Raw genomic sequence first — 17,607 nt, forward strand, 5'->3', positions numbered from 1 at the left:
TTTGTTTTATACTTATTCCTCCCCACTGTTATTCCTTTAATATCGCCATCATCCTTCATATCTTGTAATAAGAATTCCAGCGATAATATAAATAATAATGGAGACAATGGGCATCCTTGACGAGTACCTTGAGATATTTCAAATTCCTCTGTGATTCTCCCATTTATAATTAATCTGGCCACTTGTTTATTATATATTGCCTTTACTCCTTCCAGAAATATTTGCTCAGATTCCAATCTAGGTATTCCATCAAATTAAAAAAAGTTCTCATATTTTTAAACATTTTTCTTTTTGGTAGAAACCCTTGTTGTTCCTGCCCAATAATCCTATTCATACCCCTTTTATTCTGCTAGCCAAGATTTCTGCAAAAAATCTTATAATCCATGTTCAAGAGAGAAATTGGTCTAAAATTTCCTACTTCCTCATTCCTTTCTTCTCCTTTCGGTATTAATGTCACAAAAGCTTATTGCCACGTTTTTGGGATTACCACTTCTTCCAGGATCTTATTAACCAATTTTTGATATATTTCCACCAATTCTTCTTTAAATAATTTATAATGTTGTCCGGTAAAGGTAAAGGGACCCCTGACCATTAGGTCCAGTCGTGACCGACTCTGGGGTTGTGCGCTCATCTCGCATTATTGGCGGAGGGAGCCAGCGTATAGCTTCCAGGTCATGTGGCCAGCGTGACAAAGCCGCTTCTGGCGAACCAGAGAAGCACATGGAAACGCCGTTTACCTTCCCGCTGTAGCGGTTCCTATTTATCTACTTGCATTTTTGACGTGCTTTCGAACTGCTAGGTTGGCAGGAGCTGGGACCAAGCAACGGGAGCTCACCCCGTCACAGGGATTTGAACCGCCGACCTTCTGGTCAGCAAGCCCTAGGCTCAGTGGTTTAACCACAGCGCCACCTGGGTCCTAATGTTGTCCGGACAGGCCATCTATTCCCGGTGATTTCCCTACCTTAAGTTTAGCAATGGCTGCAAAAATTTCTTGTTTTAACACTAATTTATTTAATAACTCCTTCTCCTCTATATTCATTTGGGTTATTTTATGCTTACTGAAATAATCTTCCAATTTATTTTCATCTAATTCCTTACCTTTATACAATTTCTTATAAAATTTAACTAAACACCTTTGTATATCTTCCGAATTTGTCCACCTCTTATCTCCTTCTTTAATTGTAGTACCGTAATTATCCTTTCACTCTGTTTCTTCCTTAATTGCCACGCCAATAATTTCCCAGCTCTGCTCCCTAATTCAAATGTTCTTTGTTTAGCCCATTTAATTTTATTCTCAATTTCCTGACCCATCAAATTCGACAAATTATTTTGTAGAATTTTAATTTGCATTGCTATACGTGCATCTTTTGGCTTTTTCACTAATTCCATTTCTTTTACTTCTATTTCTTTTTTAATTTTCTCTACTTTCCCTTATCTTTCTTTCCTAATTCTGCTTCTTTGTTGGATATATATTCCTCTAATAAAGGCTTTACTTGAATCCCAAACCGTTGTTAAGTCTAACTCTTCTGACATATTATTTCGGGAAAATTCCTTCAGTAATTCTTTCACCTTAGCTATAAATAGCTCATCATTTAAAATTCTCTCATCTAGACGCCATCTTCTGTTTTGTCTGAACCCTTCCCTAATTCTAACCATAATTAGATTGTGATCCGTTAATGAGTTTGCCATAATTTCACACTTTATTGTCAATGACACCAGCTTCTGTGATAGCCACATCGCATTGATTCTGGCAGCGGATTTTGAATAATGAGAGTATTTTCTCTCCAGAGGGTTTCTTATTCTCCAGATAGCTTTCAATTCGTAATTTTTTATTACCTGAAAAAAGATCTCCGGTAGTTTCCCTCTTTTGATCTGTCTAAACAAAATAAAAAAAATTCCTTCCAGTAGCACCTTAATGACCAACTAAGTTTTTATTTTGGTATGAGCTTTCGTGTGCATGCACACTTCTAGATCTGTCTAGATCTGTCTAGTTTTGGAAATACCACCCCATTGAAATCCCCCATCACAATAATTTCACAATGTTCATTTAACAATTTCTCAACTTTCTTTAAAAAAATTCACCTTACATCCATTTGCTGATCTTTTCTCTCTGGCGTTTTTGCAGAGCGTACGAGATCCCACTGGAGCGTCAATTGCCCTCTTCACTGCCAAGTTGCACCATCCCAACAAAAGCATCCAGCATGTGGTCCTCCAAGCCCTCTTCTACTTGCTGGACAGAGCTGTGGAGAGGTGAGTAGAACACTTTCCATCTCTGGGGGCTTTGCTTCCTTCAGATGACCGCACTTCAATAATGTGTATGTTTTCCCCTTTGGCATCCTCTGTGCAGTTTTATATGTGTCGACAACCCTTGCTTTTTTGCAGCATTGCCTTCACATCTGAGCCAGAATGAGATACATATAATAATATAAGCAAAGTGTCACAGTGACCGGATAGGGCTACTTCAGAGTAACGACTCTGCACTGCTCTGCATTTTATCTTTTTATTTGTGTTACGTATTTACAGTGCTAAAGGTGGAGCTATTTACAGAGACACATCTTCTCAGCTTGAATCAGTACCTCCGAATGGCGTTTGGCGCGTCTTGCGCCAGCATAACAACTTGGGGAGCCCCATCCTCTTCCCCCGACGCTTTCTGCGAAGTTCCGGAGTTGGGGGGATGGGTCTGCCCCCCTTTCTTCCTCCTTCCTGTCCCACCTGGGACGCTGGCTCTTCTACCCTGCCAGAGCCTTGGACCCCACTTCCTGTTTCCCCACTTGAGCTGGAGCTTTCCCTGCTCTCAGTCGTGCTCTGGGCTGGGCTGGAACTCAGGAGGGGAGGGGCTTCGCGATACCCCTTGCCCCTCACATCCATCCCCCTCCCAGGCCCCCCTTCCTCCCTCCCGAGAGGCTGCACGGGTGTCGGTGGTGACTGAAAGCCTAAAAACTCCGTGCTGTCCGAGCCGGTTGGTGTGAACACCTCCCCCCAGTTCCCTTGGCCCCCTCCTTCCTCCTGGGAAGAGGGAAAGCCCAAAAAGTCCGTGGCCTCAGAGCTGGTGGGGGTGAAAATCTGCTGCCAGTCCACCTCTTCTCCTGACTGAGTGGACCTCGGAGATACCCACATCTCCTCCTCCGTGTCCTCAAACTCTGCTTCCCATCTCCATGGTGAACTGCTTTCCCCCTCCTGTGCTTCCTCCTCCTCCCCCTCCCTTTCCATGTGCCAGGGCTTGGGCCTGTGTGGGAAGAGGGCGTGGAATTCTTCCACTAAGAATTCCTCCTGTATCTGGGTGGCTGGGACCCATTCATTTTGGGATGGCGGGGCGTCCTCCCATGCCATGAGGTACTCCAGGCCCCCCCCCTTCGTGAATCAAGGATGGCCGTTGCTTCATTGAGTGGCTCCCTGCCTCCTCTCTCCCCCCCCCCTCGGGGGTCTGTGCGCTGCCTCGGAACCTGCTACTTTCCCTGTACGGAGACAGCAGCGATCTATGAAACACTGGGTGCACCCTCATGTCCTCTGGCAGTGCCAGCCTGAATGCCACCGGGTTAACCTGCTGCGTGACCGTGAAGGGGCCCAACCTTCTGGGTGCCAGCTTCTTGCACCTCCCTCTGGTGGGAAGGCCCTCCGAGGACAACCAAACCTTGTCCCCCACCCTGATGACCTCCCCCGGTCGCCTGTGGCGATCTGCCCCCTTCTTGTATGCTTCCTTGGCCCTCTCCAAGTGTTCTCTGAGCTGCTGGTGCACCGTCTCCAGCTCCTCTGCCCAATCCTCTGCCTGCGGGCCCTCCTCCTCCTCCTCCCCCTCCCTCTCCGGGAAAGATCGGAGGTCGCGCCCGTAGTTGGCCTTAAAGGGCGACACCCCTGTGGAGACGTGCACCGCATTGTTGTAGGCAAATTCTGCCAGTGGCAGGCGATCCACCCAGTCCGTTTGCCTCTGGCTGACGTAGCATCTCAGGTACTGCTGCAGAATGGCATTGACCCTCTCCGCCTGTCCATTGGTCTGCGGGTGCCGAGTCGTCGACAAGCTGACCTCCACCTGCAGGAGGTTCATGAGCCGCCTCCAGAACCTGGAAACAAATTGGCGGCCTCTATCCGAAATAACTCTTAAAGGTAATCCATGCAGTCTGAATACGTGGTCAACAAACAGTTTGGCTGTCTCTTCTGCAGAGACCGCCCTGGCACACGGTATAAAATGGCACATTTTGGACATAAGGTCCACCACCACCAACACTGCGGTCTTGCCCCTGGACGACGGCAGGTCTGTGATGAAGTCCATTGACACTACTTCCCACGGCCTGTGCGGGGTGGCTAATGGCTCCAGCAACCCTGCTGGTGCTGCTCTGACTACCTTTGCGCGCTGGCAGGTGTCACAGCCCCTTACATAGTCCCGAACATCTTCCCGCACCCCTGGCCACCAGAAGTGTCTCATGACTAGGGTGAGTGGTTTTGTCCCTTCCAAAATGACCCGCCGTCGGGTTGTCGTGCATCTGCTTGAGGGCCTTACCTCTGAGCTGGTTGGTGGGCAGGTACAGGGCTCCCCTGTAAAAAAGCAACCCCCTCCTTTCCGCAAAGTCTTTTGCCTGCTCCCTCCCCCCTCGCAGCTCTCTGAAGATGCGGGTGGCAAACTCATCTGCTGCCGTCAGTGCTGTGAGTTCTGCCTCGCTCACCACTGCTGCTCCGCAGGACCATGCTGATGGGGGGAAAATGTGTCGGGGTGCAGGTGGCAACTCCTCCTCCATGTACTCTGGCTTGCGGGAGAGGGCATCCGCCCTGACGTTCTGCTCCCCCGGTATGTAGTGGATGGAGAAGTTGAAGTGCGAGAAGAACTCTGCCCACCGTATCTGCCGCTGGTTGAGCACCCTGGCCGTTCTCCAGAACTCCAGGTTCTTGTGGTCCGTGCACACCTGAATGGGGTGCTTGGCGCCCACTAGGAAGTGTCTCCAATGCTGGAACGCAGCGTGGATCACGAGAAGTTCCTTATCAAACACCGTGTAGTTGCGTTCCGGCTGTGTCAGCTTTCTGGAGAAGAAGGCACAGGGTCTCCACTCTCTGTTGGCATCCAGTTGCAGCAAAATGGCGCCCAAAGCCCTGTCTGAAGCATCTGTCTCCACGCGTAGGGGCGCATCCTGCATCACGTGGAACAAGTTCTGGTCAGAGGCGAACACCCTCTTGAGGCTTTCGAACGCTGCTTGCGCCTCTGGTGTCCATCTGAACTTCTGCTTGCCTCTCAGGCAGTCCGTGATGGGAGCCGTAACGCGAGAGAAGTTCTTGATGAACTTCCTGTAGAAGTTGGCGAAGCCCAGTAGGCGTTGGGCATCCTTGCGCGTCCTGGGGCTGTGCCAGTCCAGGATGGCCTGCACCTTGTCCTTGTCCATCGCTAGCCCCTTGTCTGACAGCTTGTAGCCCAGGAAGTCCACCTCCCTGGTGTGAAACTTGCACTTCTCCAGCTTCACATACAGGTGGTTCTCCTTTAGGCGCTGCAACACCTCCCTGACATCCTTCACATGCTGCTCGGGGTCATTGGAGTATATAAGGATGTCATCTAGGAAGACCAAGCAGTTCTTGAAGAGGAGGGACCCCAGGACGTGGTGCATGAAGGCCTGGAAGCATGCTGAGCCCCCTTGCAAACCGAAGGGCATCACCAGATATTCAAAAGAGCCCAGAGGCGTGACCATCGTGGTCTTCCACTCATCGCCTTCCCGGATCCTGATCAATTTGTACGCCCCCCTCAGGTCGAGCTTGGTGAAAATCTTGCCCCTGCGTGCCGCTGTCAGCAGATCATCCACTCTGGGCATAGGGAAAGCCACCGGTTCCGTCATGCTGTTGAGGCGTCTGAAATCCACCACCAGGCGGCGCTGTTGCGTGTCTTTCTTGTCCACCCAGAAGACCGGGCTGCCCCCTGCTGCCTTGCTTTCTCTGATGAACCCCCGCTTGAGGTTCTTGTTGATGAACGCCCGCAGGTCCTCCAGTTCCTGATCTGACATGGAGTACAGCTTGGCTGGGGGTAGCGCGGCCCCTGGCACCAGGTTGATCTGACAGTCAAACGACCTGTGCGGGGGTAGGTGGTCGGATTCCGCTTCACTGAAGACCTCCTGCAGGTCCCAGTACGGCTTGGGTATCGCCTCACCCCCCTTGACGTGCATGGTGGCCACCGTGGCTATTGGAGGCCCCTCCCCTGGTTGGTGCTGCATGCAATGTTCCAGACAAAAGTCTGATCCAAACGTGATGCATCTCTGGTGCCAACTGATGGAGGGGTCATGGCGCGCCAGCCAGCTCATGCCCAAGACGATGGGGGGGGTCTGAAATGGTGGTGACGTTGAATGCCAGTGTCTCAGAGTGCCGTCCCACCGTCATTCTCATGGGGGGGGTCTGGTGGGTGATGGCCCATCCCAGCAACTCCCTGCCATCAATGGTGGAGACGTGCAGGGGAAAATCCAGCTGCAGAAGTTGGATCTGGTGGGCTTCTGCAAAGTTTCTCGAAAAGAAGTTGGCCGACGCCCCCGAATCGATTAACGCGAGGACCGTCAGGGGATACCCATTAGGGAGTGTTAGCGTCACTTCTAGAACCACCCCTGCTCTGGGGGGGGGGCTGGCGCTGCTCCTCGCTGTGCGGGTGGGTGGGCTGGGGCTGTTGTTTGCCGATTGCGCCTGGCTGCTGCCCCTTGTCTCCTGAAGCCAGGCTGTCTCGTTTCCCTGCTGTGGTGCTGCGTCAGTGGGGGAGGGCACAACCGTTCCCGCCTTTCCTTGCCACTCCCTGCGATGTGGGCAGTCTCTGACGAGATGCTGAGGGGAGTTGCAGAGAAAGCAATTCCCGCCTCTTCCCTCCTTGCGTCTTGGCGCCGCTGGGGTTTGAAAAGCCCGCGCGCGCTATCAATTTGCATGGGTTCCTGGTCTTGGCTGGCCCCTGGCATGGCGTGAGATGGCTGTTGGGGGAGTGGCTTCTCCTGCGACCGTGGGAACCAAGCCCGCTTTGCGCGCGTTGCTTGCTTGTCATTCCACCGGGATTCCTGTCTCACCCCCACCGCCAGAGCCGCTTTGCTCAGCTGATCCATATTACTGGGCTTTGGACCTCTCGAGAGCTCATCTTTTACATCCTCATTCAACCCCAGGTAGAATGCCGCTTCCATCGGAGGCGAGTGCAGTTCCCACCCCAGTCTGTGCACCAGCATGGTGAATCTTGACCAATATTCGCGAACTGTCATTGTTCTTTGTCTTAAATTATGCAGTTCCTCTTTGGTCTGGTCCAAATGGCTATCAGCCGCATACATGGTTTTTAAAGCCTCCAAAAATAGTTTGACATCCTTCATGCAAGGATTTTTTGTCGCGATTAACGGTCTCCGCCACTCCCTGGCTCCCCCGGTAAGGTGTTCCACAATAAACGCTACTCTGTGCGCATCATCAGGGAACTCATTATTGTGCAGCTCAAGAGCATACACGATCTCAGTCTCAAAGCCATGATATTCCCTCTGGTCTCCATTGAATTTGCTTACTAGGGTCCCTGCTCTCCTTCCCGGCAGCACTTGGAGCTGGGCACCCCCTCCTCCCTTGGCTTTCTCTGCATCCAACTTGTTTTGGAGGTCCACCGCTACTGCCCTTAACTGCTGCTCTTTCTCCTGAAGCGCTCTCACCTGTTCAGCAAGGTTGTGCCTGTCCTCTTTGACTTTTTCCGTTTCTTGTTTAGCCGCCTTTAATTCCCCCTGTGCCTGCAACGCCAGTGCCTGCAGGTCCTGCTGGGCTTTCTCCGCGATCTGCCGCCATTTCTCTGCTTCTGCCGTTGTCATCCCGGCAACTCCAAAGTAGCCCCAAAAAGGATTCGGAGGTAGCTGTCACAGTGACCGGATAGGGCTACTTCAGAGTAACGACTCTGCACCGCTCTGCATTTTATCTTTTTATTTGTGTTACGTATTTACAGTGCTAAAGGTGGAGCTATTTACAGAGACACATCTTCTCAGCTTGAATCAGTACCTCCGAATGGCGTTTGGCGCGTCTTGCGCCAGCATAACAACTTGGGGAGCCCCATCCTCTTCCCCCGACGCTTTCTGCGAAGTTCCGGAGTTGGGGGGATGGGTCTGCCCCCCTTTCTTCCTCCTTCCTGTCCCACCTGGGACGCTGGCTCTTCTACCCTGCCAGAGCCTTGGACCCCACTTCCTGTTTCCCCACTTGAGCTGGAGCTTTCCCTGCTCTCAGTCGTGCTCTGGGCTGGGCTGGAACTCAGGAGGGGAGGGGCTTCGCGATACCCCTTGCCCCTCACACAAAGCTTTGTGGATCTGGCCAGTGGCCCATCTAGTCCAGCGTCCTGTTCTCACGGGGCCAAACAGATGCCCCTGGGAAACCTGTAAAGAGGACCTGAGTGCAAGAGTCCTCTCCCTTCCTTCGGTTTCCAGCAACTGGTCTTCAGAAGAGTTTAGTGCCTTCAATTGTGGAGGCAGAGCAGAGCCCTCAGGGCTAGTAAGCACAGAGAGCCCTCTCCTCCATGAAGCTGTCTAATCCTTGGTGGCCATCACTGGCCCCTGCAGGAGGGAGTTCCATAGTTCAGCTATGTGCTGTGTGAAGAAGACCTTCTTCTATCTGCCCTGAATCTGCCAAAATTCAGCTGGGAGCCCACAAATGTCAGTGTTATGAGAGAGAGAAACTTTCCTCTATCCCCTTTCTCCTTGTGATGCATAATTTAAAAAACTTCTGTCATGATGAAGTGCATGTTAATTCTGGACAACTTCAGTCGAATAGTTAAGCACATACTTTATCCTGTTAAATTAAAATATTTAACGTTGACTGGATTATGATCTCAAGGATCACAAGGACCAAAAGCGCGTCTTGTCCTGTCTCCCAAGGTGGACAACAAGGTGCTTCTTGTGAAGCCCACAAGCAGGACATGAGCTCATCAGCGATCTCTCCCTGTTACTCTCCTCCAAAGGGTATTCAGTCACCTGCTGCCTCTGATCCTGGAGGTTCAATGTGAGTGGGAGAACATCTCCCTATTCACCAGGTGTCATTTTAGAAACCTATAATCAGCATCCTAAACATCTCAGGTTCTGTTGATTTTTCCATTTCTGTCCTGATTCCTATACAATGGATATGCTGATGTGCTGTTGTTCTTGTTGTTGTTCTTCTTGTTGTTGTTTAGTTGTTTAGTCGTGTCCGACTCTTCGTGACCCCATGGACCATAGCACGCCAGGCACTCCTGTCTTCCACTGCCTCCCGCAGTTTGGTCAAACTCATTTTCGTAGCTTCGAGAACACTGTCCAACCATCTCGTCCTCTGCCGTCCCCTTCTCCTAGTGCCCTCAATCTTTCCCAACATCAGGGTCTTTTCCAGGGAGTCTTCTCTTCTCATGTGGTGGTCAAAGTATTGGAGCCTCAGCTTCAGGATCTGTCCTTCCAGTGAGCACTCAGGGCTGATTTCCTTAAGAATGGATAGGTTTGATTTTCTTGCAGTCCATGGGACTCTCAAGAGTCTCCTCCAGCACCATAATTCAAAAGCATCAATTCTTCGGCGATCAGCCTTATTTATGCTGTCTAAGTTTGTCATTGCTTTTCTTCCAAGAAGCAGGCGTCTTTTAATTTCGTGACTGCTGTCACCATCTGCAGTGATCAAGGAGCCCAAGAAAGTAAAATCTCTCTCTGCCTCCATTTCTTCCCCTTCTATTTGCCAGGAGGTGATGGGATCGGTGAATTCCTAATTTGTTCACGCTTTCTCTTTTCTACCCCTCACCAGCTTCGAAACTCAGCGAAATGGCCTGGTATTTATATATGACATGGCAGGCTCCCACTATACCAACTTTGAGCTGGATCTCAGCAAGAAAATCCTGAACCTTCTGAAGGTAAAAGGAAGGGTTATGGGTGCCGGGGGGGGCAACCTCTCTTTCTGCTAAGGGCTGCACTCCTGTGGGGTTGATCCCTACCAGCGGCTGTGTGCTGGCTATGTGCAGGGATGAAACCAGTGGTGGGCTGGGTCACACCCACCAATAGGGCAGGACCCTCTTTTCTCTCTCTCCTGCCCCCTCTTTCTCTTTCTGTCACCCCCTTTCCTCTCATTCCCGCTGCCTCCCTGCCTAGAAGCCATAAGCCAAGGCCTGTTGGCTACAGAGGCCTGGATGGATCCTGGAGTCGCTTGGAGTTCTGTCCTCCCTCTCAATGCAGAGGTTCTCCTTGGTTTGGCTAACATTATGGCATGAGGGGAGGCACTAGGAATGGAGCATTTTATGGAGGAAATAAATGGGGTAGCCGTCAAGGTGGCTCTGGGCTCAGAAAGATGGCAAAGGAGCCATGAGGATTGTGCCTTCCCCAGCCTGGGATGCTCCCACCAGACCTTGTTGTACTACAAGTCCCATCAGCTCTTGCCGTGGTCGTGCTGGATGTGGCTGAGCTTGGGATGGGGAAGCATCTGGAGGAAGGCTGTGATGCTGCTCTTAAAGGGTGATGGGCCTGGGAACAGGGTGGTCCCCCTCTCAGTAGCCAGCATGTCTAGTGGTTAGACCATTGGATAAAGACCTGGGGGACCAGGGTGGGGGACCTTGGAGCAGTCACAGCCTCACAGGGTTGTTGGGAGGGGCGGGGAGCCTTGTGTGCCACCATCAATTCTTCAGAGTAAAGGTGGGCTATAAATGTGGATAATGGTGGCAGGGAGAGCCCTAATAGTAGCAGCCAAGAGGTAAGGTATCAAAGATTCTGTATGATTAAGAACATCCAGTAAGGAGAGCCTACTGGATGAGGCCCATGGCCCATCCCGTCTAGCATCTTGTTCCCACAGCAGCCATCAGACGGCTGCAGGAAACACACAAGCAGGACCCAGGCCCAAGAGCCCCCTCCCCGCCTGTGGTCTCCAGCAACCAGGATTCAGAAGCATTATTCCCTCTGGCCAGGAGAAGGATCAGAACCCTCCTGGCTAGTAGCCATTGAGAGCCTGCTCCTCCATGAATGGGTCTAATACTTTTTTAAAGCTGTCCAAAGTTCTTTTTTTATGTCCCCTGAATCTTCCAACCTTAAGCTTTGTTAGCTGTCCACATGTTTTAATGTTATGGGAGAGGGAGAGAAACTTTTCTCTCTGCTCTTTCTCCCTGTCATTGATCTTTTTATAGACTTCTCTCATGTTGCCTCCCTTACCTCTCTTTTCTCTGAACTAAAAAGTCCCAAATGGTGCAATGTTTCCTTGTTGATTCCCCGCTCCCTTTACGCTCTTAAGAATGTTACTCTTAGAAGGTGTCTTCTTTTTTTTTAATTTTTTATAAAAGATCCTGTTGGTATTTCACTTTTGAAGTGGGAGAGCTCTCCTCTCTTGCCCAGTGGCTGTGACATCAATGTGGTGCAGAGGATATTTTCACCTGCACTGGAATACCAAGATATCCAATCATGCCTTTTGGATGGTCCCTCATAAACTGAAGAAAGGGACATACAGTGGTACCTTGGTAGTCAAACGGCTTGGCTCCTAGACAAATCGGCTCCCAAACACCGCAAACCCAGACGTGAGTGCTCCAGTTTGTGAACGTTTTTCGAAAGCCAAACATCTGACGTGGTTTCCGTAGCTTCCGATTGAGTATAGGAAGCTCCTGCAGCCAATTGGAAGCCTCGCCTTGGTTTTCAAACTACAGTATTTCAGGAGTCGAACAGACTTCCGGAACAGATTAAGTTTGAGAACCAAGGTACCACTGTACTTAATTTAAGCAAGTTTACCCACTAAGGCCTAAAACACTGGGGATGTATCCAATAAGGCTGTACCCAGACTAGGTCTATTGAACTGTCATGCTTGTCATTTTAAAATGGGTCTAATCTGAGTGGGGCTAACATGGAACACAATCCACCAACTGGCTGATGAGATGTTGGGGAAGTGGCAAATCACAGATATGGAACACAGATGCAGAACCAAAGAGGTCATCACCTTGGACAGGATGACAGCAGTCCCTGTGGTTCAGTCAAGGCATTTGAAGCATTTCCCAGAAAAGTCAGAAGCAACCATTTCTTCTATTTAATTGACTTTTTAAAATATTAATAATAATAATTTATTATTTATACTCCGCCCATATGGCTGGGTTTCCCCAGCCACTCTGGGCAGCTTCCAACAGAAAAATAAAATAAAACAATCTATTAAATATTAAAAGCCTCCCTAAACAGGGCTATCTTCAGATGCCTTCTAAAAATCTGGTAGCTGTTTTTCTCTTTGACATCTGATGGGAGGGCGTTCCACAGGGCGGGCGCCATTACCGAGAAGGCCCTCTGCCTGGTTCCCTGCAACTTGGCTTCTCACAATGAGGGAACCACCAGAAGGCCCTCGGTACTGGACCTCAGTGTCCGGGCAGAACGATAGGGATGGAGACGCTCCTTCAGGTATACTGGACCGAGGCCATTTAGGGCTTTAAAGGTCAGCACCAACACTTTGAATTGTGCTCGGAAATCCAATATTCAATATATCCAATGCAGTAATCCAAGCAGGTGATAACTAGAGCATGCACCACTCTGGCAAGACAGTCCGCAGGCAGGTAGGGTCTCAGCCTGCGTACCAGGTGGAGCTGATAGACAGCTGCCCTGGACACAGAATTGACCTGCACCTCCATGGACAGCTGTGAGTCCAGAATGACTCCCAGGCTGCGCACCTGGTCCTTCAGGGGCACAGTTGCCCCATTCAGGACCAGGGAGTCCCCCACACCTGCCCGCCTCCTGTCCCCCAAGAACAGTACTTCTGTCTTGTCAGGATTCAGCCTCAATTTGTTAGCCGCCATCCATCCTCCAACCGCTGACCTGTTGGCCCCCTCCCCTCGGTAAAGCTGCCTGCTCCCCTCAGGTGTGCTAGAGGATGCACCTGAGGTAAGTTTCAGATTCTGCACATGGCAGGCAGATTTGATTTGGTGCTTTGCCTGAGGCAGCCAGATGTCTTGAGCTGACTGGGGGGGGAGCATAAACAATTGGCCTCTGCCTCATAAGAAGCACCTGCTGGATCAGGTTCCCGTGGCCCATCCTGTGGGCAGCCAGATGCCTCTCTGGGAGAAGTCCGCAAGCAGGGCTGGAGCGCAAGATCACAATTCTGTCCCCTTTCGATGCTCAGCAGCTGGTCCTGGGAGGCATCGCTTTCTCTGTCTGTAGGTCAGGCAGGGCAGAGCTGTTGGGCCGTAGCCAGCAAGAGGCTTCTCCAGAAACTTAGTGTGTGCGTCAGGTGGCTGCCTGTCATGGATAATGGTGACAGCGATTCAGGAACATAAATTTCCTCCTCCAAACTCTTCTTCCCTGCCTCTTCTCAGGGAGCCTTTCCAGCCCGTCTCAAGAAGGTATTCATTGTGGGCGCTCCTATGTGGTTCCGAGTTCCCTACTCCATCATCAGCCTGCTGCTTAAAGAGAAACTCCGGGAAAGAGTGAGTGGGCCTCCACCATTTGCCATCTCCATTGTGGTCCTCCTCCTCCTCCTCCTCCTACTGTTGTTACTATTCCTATTATTATTATTATTATTGTCCACCCTTCCCCCTAAGCTCCTAGGGCAAGTTGCAACAATCAAAACACAGTATTAAAAACAGTTTAAAACAACTTGCAATTGCTGAAATAAGGTGGGCTCCAAAAATATGCACAAGTATTACAAGCCAAGATAAAGGGGTGCATCTTCAGCATTCGCCGGAAGCTATGTAATGAAGGCGCCAGGCGCACCTAAGGGGCCACCCCTGAGAAGGCTCTCTCCCAGTCTCTCTTCCCCCCCTGTGCCTGTGAGGATGAGGAAACAACTAGAAGGGCCCCCTCTGTCAATCTCAGCACCTTGGAGGAGGTTTTGTAGGGGGAGGAGGCAGTTTCAGGTATGCGGGGGGCAGGGGGCTGAGTAATTTATGGCTTTAAACACCCACCTGAGCACCTTGAATTGGGCCTGGAAACAAACTAGCAGCAATGTCGTCACCTGACTGCTGCATTTTGTTGTTTAGTTGTTTAGTCATGTCCCACTCGCCTTCCAGGGCAGCCCCAGGCAGAATGCAGCAGAGGGTTCATGTTTTGCTGTGCCTCCCTTTCCCCCTGCCCCCTCTCTTGTAGGTCCAGATGGTGAAGATGTCTGAGTTGAAGGAGCACCTGCCCCAAGAGTGTCTCCCCGAGTACCTGGGTGGATCCCTCAAACTGGATCCCCTCAGCTGGAACTGCAGGTTCCTCCCACAGCAGAACGGCCACCCGGACCCCCTTGATGAGCTGATTCTGGTGCCACTGGCATCCCCCCGGGACAACGGCTCGGTGCACACTCCGGGGCCAAAGGCCATGACGGTGCAGGAGGTGCTGGAGCACGTCACCCAGAAGCAGAAGCGGGGCATCTATGAGGAGTACGAAGGCATCCGGCGCAGGAGCCCAACGGGGACGTTTGCCTGCTCCTTGTAAGGGTTCAAGGGTGGCACTGGGGGCAACAGGTGTGGCAGAAGGGGGGAGGGTGATTGCTCCTGGCACCCCTTGCCAGGGGAGCACCCATAGGATTCCGCAGTCTTGCAAAGAGAAACACCCCTTTCCTCGCCCCCCCCCCAATGTCTGGTTTCATCCAATTTCCGCAACATTTCATAGAATCCTAGTTGGAAGAGACCACAAGGGCCCTCCAGTCCAACCCCCTGTAGCCTTGTTTGTGGCTTAGAGAACAGTTGAACCAGCTCATGACTGTGGTCAGTGTTGGGGTGTATCCTGTCATTTTTCAGGAACACTGGGGAAATGTATCCCATGTGGCAATGTGCACAGGAATTAAGCTCTCCAAGAGATCCATATCGGTTCAGCTCCACAGCCCATCACAGTGTCCAGCCGGATGCCTCTCTGGGGGAAACCCACCAGCAGGATTTGAGGCAGGAGCAGCCCTCCCCTCCTGTGGTCTCCAGCAACTGCCACTGAGAAGCCTGGTGGAGGCAGAGCAGAGCCACTGCAGCCACCAATAGCCTCTCCTCCAAGGACTTGTCAAGTCCTCTTTTCAAGGTGCCGAGATAGACGGCCTCCACTGCCTCCTGCCTGAGGAAGGACTTCCCTTTTATCTGTCCTGAATCTTCCAACACTCAGCTTCATTGTATGTCCGTGAGTTGTGTGTGTGTGTCTTCCTTCATCCAGAGGCCTTGAGAGCCCCCTTTGGCCCCACAAGGCGAGGTTCCCCATCTCTATGTTAGAGGCAAAACAGGGCTCCTTGTGTTGCGCTCACTGTGCCTGCTCTTGCTTGCCACAGGTCTCCCTTCAACCAGGAGAAGAACAGATATGGGGATGTGCCATGCCTTGACCAAACGAGGGTGAAGTTGTCCAAACAATTCAGCTATCCAGAGGTAAGCGGACTGAGAGTTTTGGCTCTTGAATCAGACTGCCGGTCTAGCTCAGCCTTCCACAATCTGGTTCCCTCTGGTATTTATTTGCTATATTTATTGATCACTCTTTCCCCCCCAAGGGTAACTCAAACCAACTTACAAAATCTAAATGAATAAAACGCTTAATAGTAAAGGTCAATTCTGATTTTTAAACATAGAATTCAAATGGCCTACAAAGTCAAGGAGGCCAGAGATTATTAAAGAGCCAAAGACTTGGAGAAAAAGCCTACCCAGAGAGACCATTCCATGGGGAGCCACCACTGAAAAGCCCTATTCTTGGGGTGCCAGCCTCCCATCAAGGGGGCGGGTGAAGAAGGGCCTTGGAGAACGATCCCAAGGTCTGGGCCACTTCATGGGGGGGGGGGAATCAGTATTGGAGGTATTGGGTTCATGAGCAGCAGAAGGCTCCATAGGTCAAAACCAGCACTCTGAATTGGGAGCCAGTGCAGTCTGGCTCCACCTCCATCATTCTACCCAGACACTGAGGTCCAGCTCCGAGGGCCTTCTGGTGGTTCCCTCACTGAGAGAAACCAAGTTACCAGGGAACCAGGCAGGGGGCCTTCTCGGTAGTGGCGCCCGCCCTGTGGAACGCCCTTCCATCAGATGTCAAAGAGAACAACAACTACCAGATTTTTAGAACACATCTGAAGGCAGCCCTGTTTAGGGAAGCTTTTAATGTTTGATGGACTACTAATAAAAGTTTAATATTTTGTTGGAAGCCGCCCAGCCAGATGGGCGGGGTATTATTAATAATAATACTACTACTACTAATAATAATAATAAGGTTGGTCTTTTGTGCTCAGACCATCTTGCCCCAGTAAGCAGCCTGGCCCCCAAATTTTGCACTAACTGCAGTTTCAAAGCTGCTTTCAAAGGTAGCCCCACGTAGAACACATTCAATAAGACAGGATTAAGGTAAAGGGATCCCTGACCATTAGGTCCAGTCGTGACCGACTCTGGGGTTGCGGCATTCTTCTTGCTCTATTGGCCGAGGGAGCCGGCGTATAGCTTCCAGGTCATGTGGCCAGCATGACTAAGCCACTTCTGGCGAACCAGAGCAGCACACGGAAACGCCGTTTACCTTCCTGCCAGAGCGGTCCCTATTTATCTACTTGCACTTTGAGGTGCTTTCGAACTGCTAGGTTGGCAGGAGCTGGGACCGAACAATGGGAGCTCACCCCGTTGCGGGGATTCAAACCGTCAACCTTCTGATCGGCAAGCCCTAGACTCTGCGGTTTAACCCACAGCACCACCTGTGCTGGATGCTGGATGTAGTCCAGACAGGATGCTGGACTACAACTCCCATCATGCCTCCTAAGTGGTCCTGCTGGCTAAGGCTGATGGGAGCTGGAACCAAAGATCATCCGGGGGGCACTGACTCAGAGCAGAGAGGTCAGTTTCTTGATGCAGAAAGTTTGAAAAATCTTTCATATCATTATTCAAAGTAAATGCAAGCCAGAAATTGGGGTTCTTGTGCCATGCTTCCCAACCCCCCAAACCCCTCCCACAAATTCTGTGCTTGCAATCGATGTGAGCAGATGACATTTGTGGAAATGGCACCCCTGTTTAAGACATTTCTCTCCCACATTTGTGTTGTCCAAGGAATTCAGGACAGCTTACTTAGCGTTTGGTTCCACCCCCATTAAACTCTGTGAGGATGGTGACTGCAATGAGCCCAAGATCGCCTTGTGAGCTTTGTGACTGAGTGGGGAATTCAGCCCAGGCCTCACTGCTCTTATGTTTATTTACACGAGTTCTACATCTCCAGGCAGCCCTTCAGAAGCAGAAGCAGAGTCAGGAAGTAGCTAATGCGGAAGATCTGATGCCTGAGACTCTGGGGAGGAGATGATACTGTGCTACACCACCAGCAGCTTAGGGCAGCTTAGGGCAGCTTAGGGCGCAGAGCTTAGTGGTAGAGCAGCTGCATTGCATGCAAAAGGTCCCAGGTTCAGTCCCCAGCATCTCCAGCTAGAAGAACCATCAGGTGAGACGAAAGATGTTCTCTTCCTCAACAGCCGCTGCCAGTTTGAAAGAAGGCAGCTTTTTAATCCAGTTCATGTAATCACAGACAACAGACTGTATCGAACCAAGGAGCTCCACTAGCACAAGCATTTTAGATGGTGCAACAAAACTCACCCTCCCTTTCCTTTTCCTGGGTACCCCCTAAATCGCTGCGGGTTTCCCTCCAACCCTCCCTCTGGAGCATTTCTCCTTCTAGCATAGAATTGGGCCCATTTTAGCCTTTGGCATGCAGTGGTGAAAGAGGAAAGTCACAGGCTGTTCCCCCCCCCCCGCCCTTTATCTCCCCTGCACCCAAGGGTGTTATGGTGTGCCTCTGC

The 17,607-nt window shown here is 51.0% G+C and overlaps 1 protein-coding gene across 4 annotated transcripts in view; it reads left to right on the top strand.

The window, feature by feature from the left end:
* Positions 1-17,607, top strand: part of PTPN9 (protein tyrosine phosphatase non-receptor type 9) — a 61,466-nt gene that overhangs the window by 31,159 nt on the left and 12,700 nt on the right. For all 4 annotated transcript variants that reach the window (XM_035137806.3, XM_088657369.1, XM_088657368.1 and 1 more), the window contains 5 exons: positions 2,126-2,250; positions 9,706-9,811; positions 13,220-13,330; positions 13,989-14,317; positions 15,136-15,229. In XM_035137806.3, the coding sequence (XP_034993697.1) occupies positions 2,126-2,250; positions 9,706-9,811; positions 13,220-13,330; positions 13,989-14,317; positions 15,136-15,229 (765 nt within the window). The remainder of the gene's footprint in view (positions 1-2,125; positions 2,251-9,705; positions 9,812-13,219; positions 13,331-13,988; positions 14,318-15,135; positions 15,230-17,607) is intronic.

This window comes from Zootoca vivipara, chromosome 13 (genome assembly GCF_965207765.1).
Source record: "Zootoca vivipara chromosome 13, rZooViv2.hap1.1, whole genome shotgun sequence".
Taxonomy (NCBI): Eukaryota; Metazoa; Chordata; class Lepidosauria; order Squamata; family Lacertidae; genus Zootoca; species Zootoca vivipara.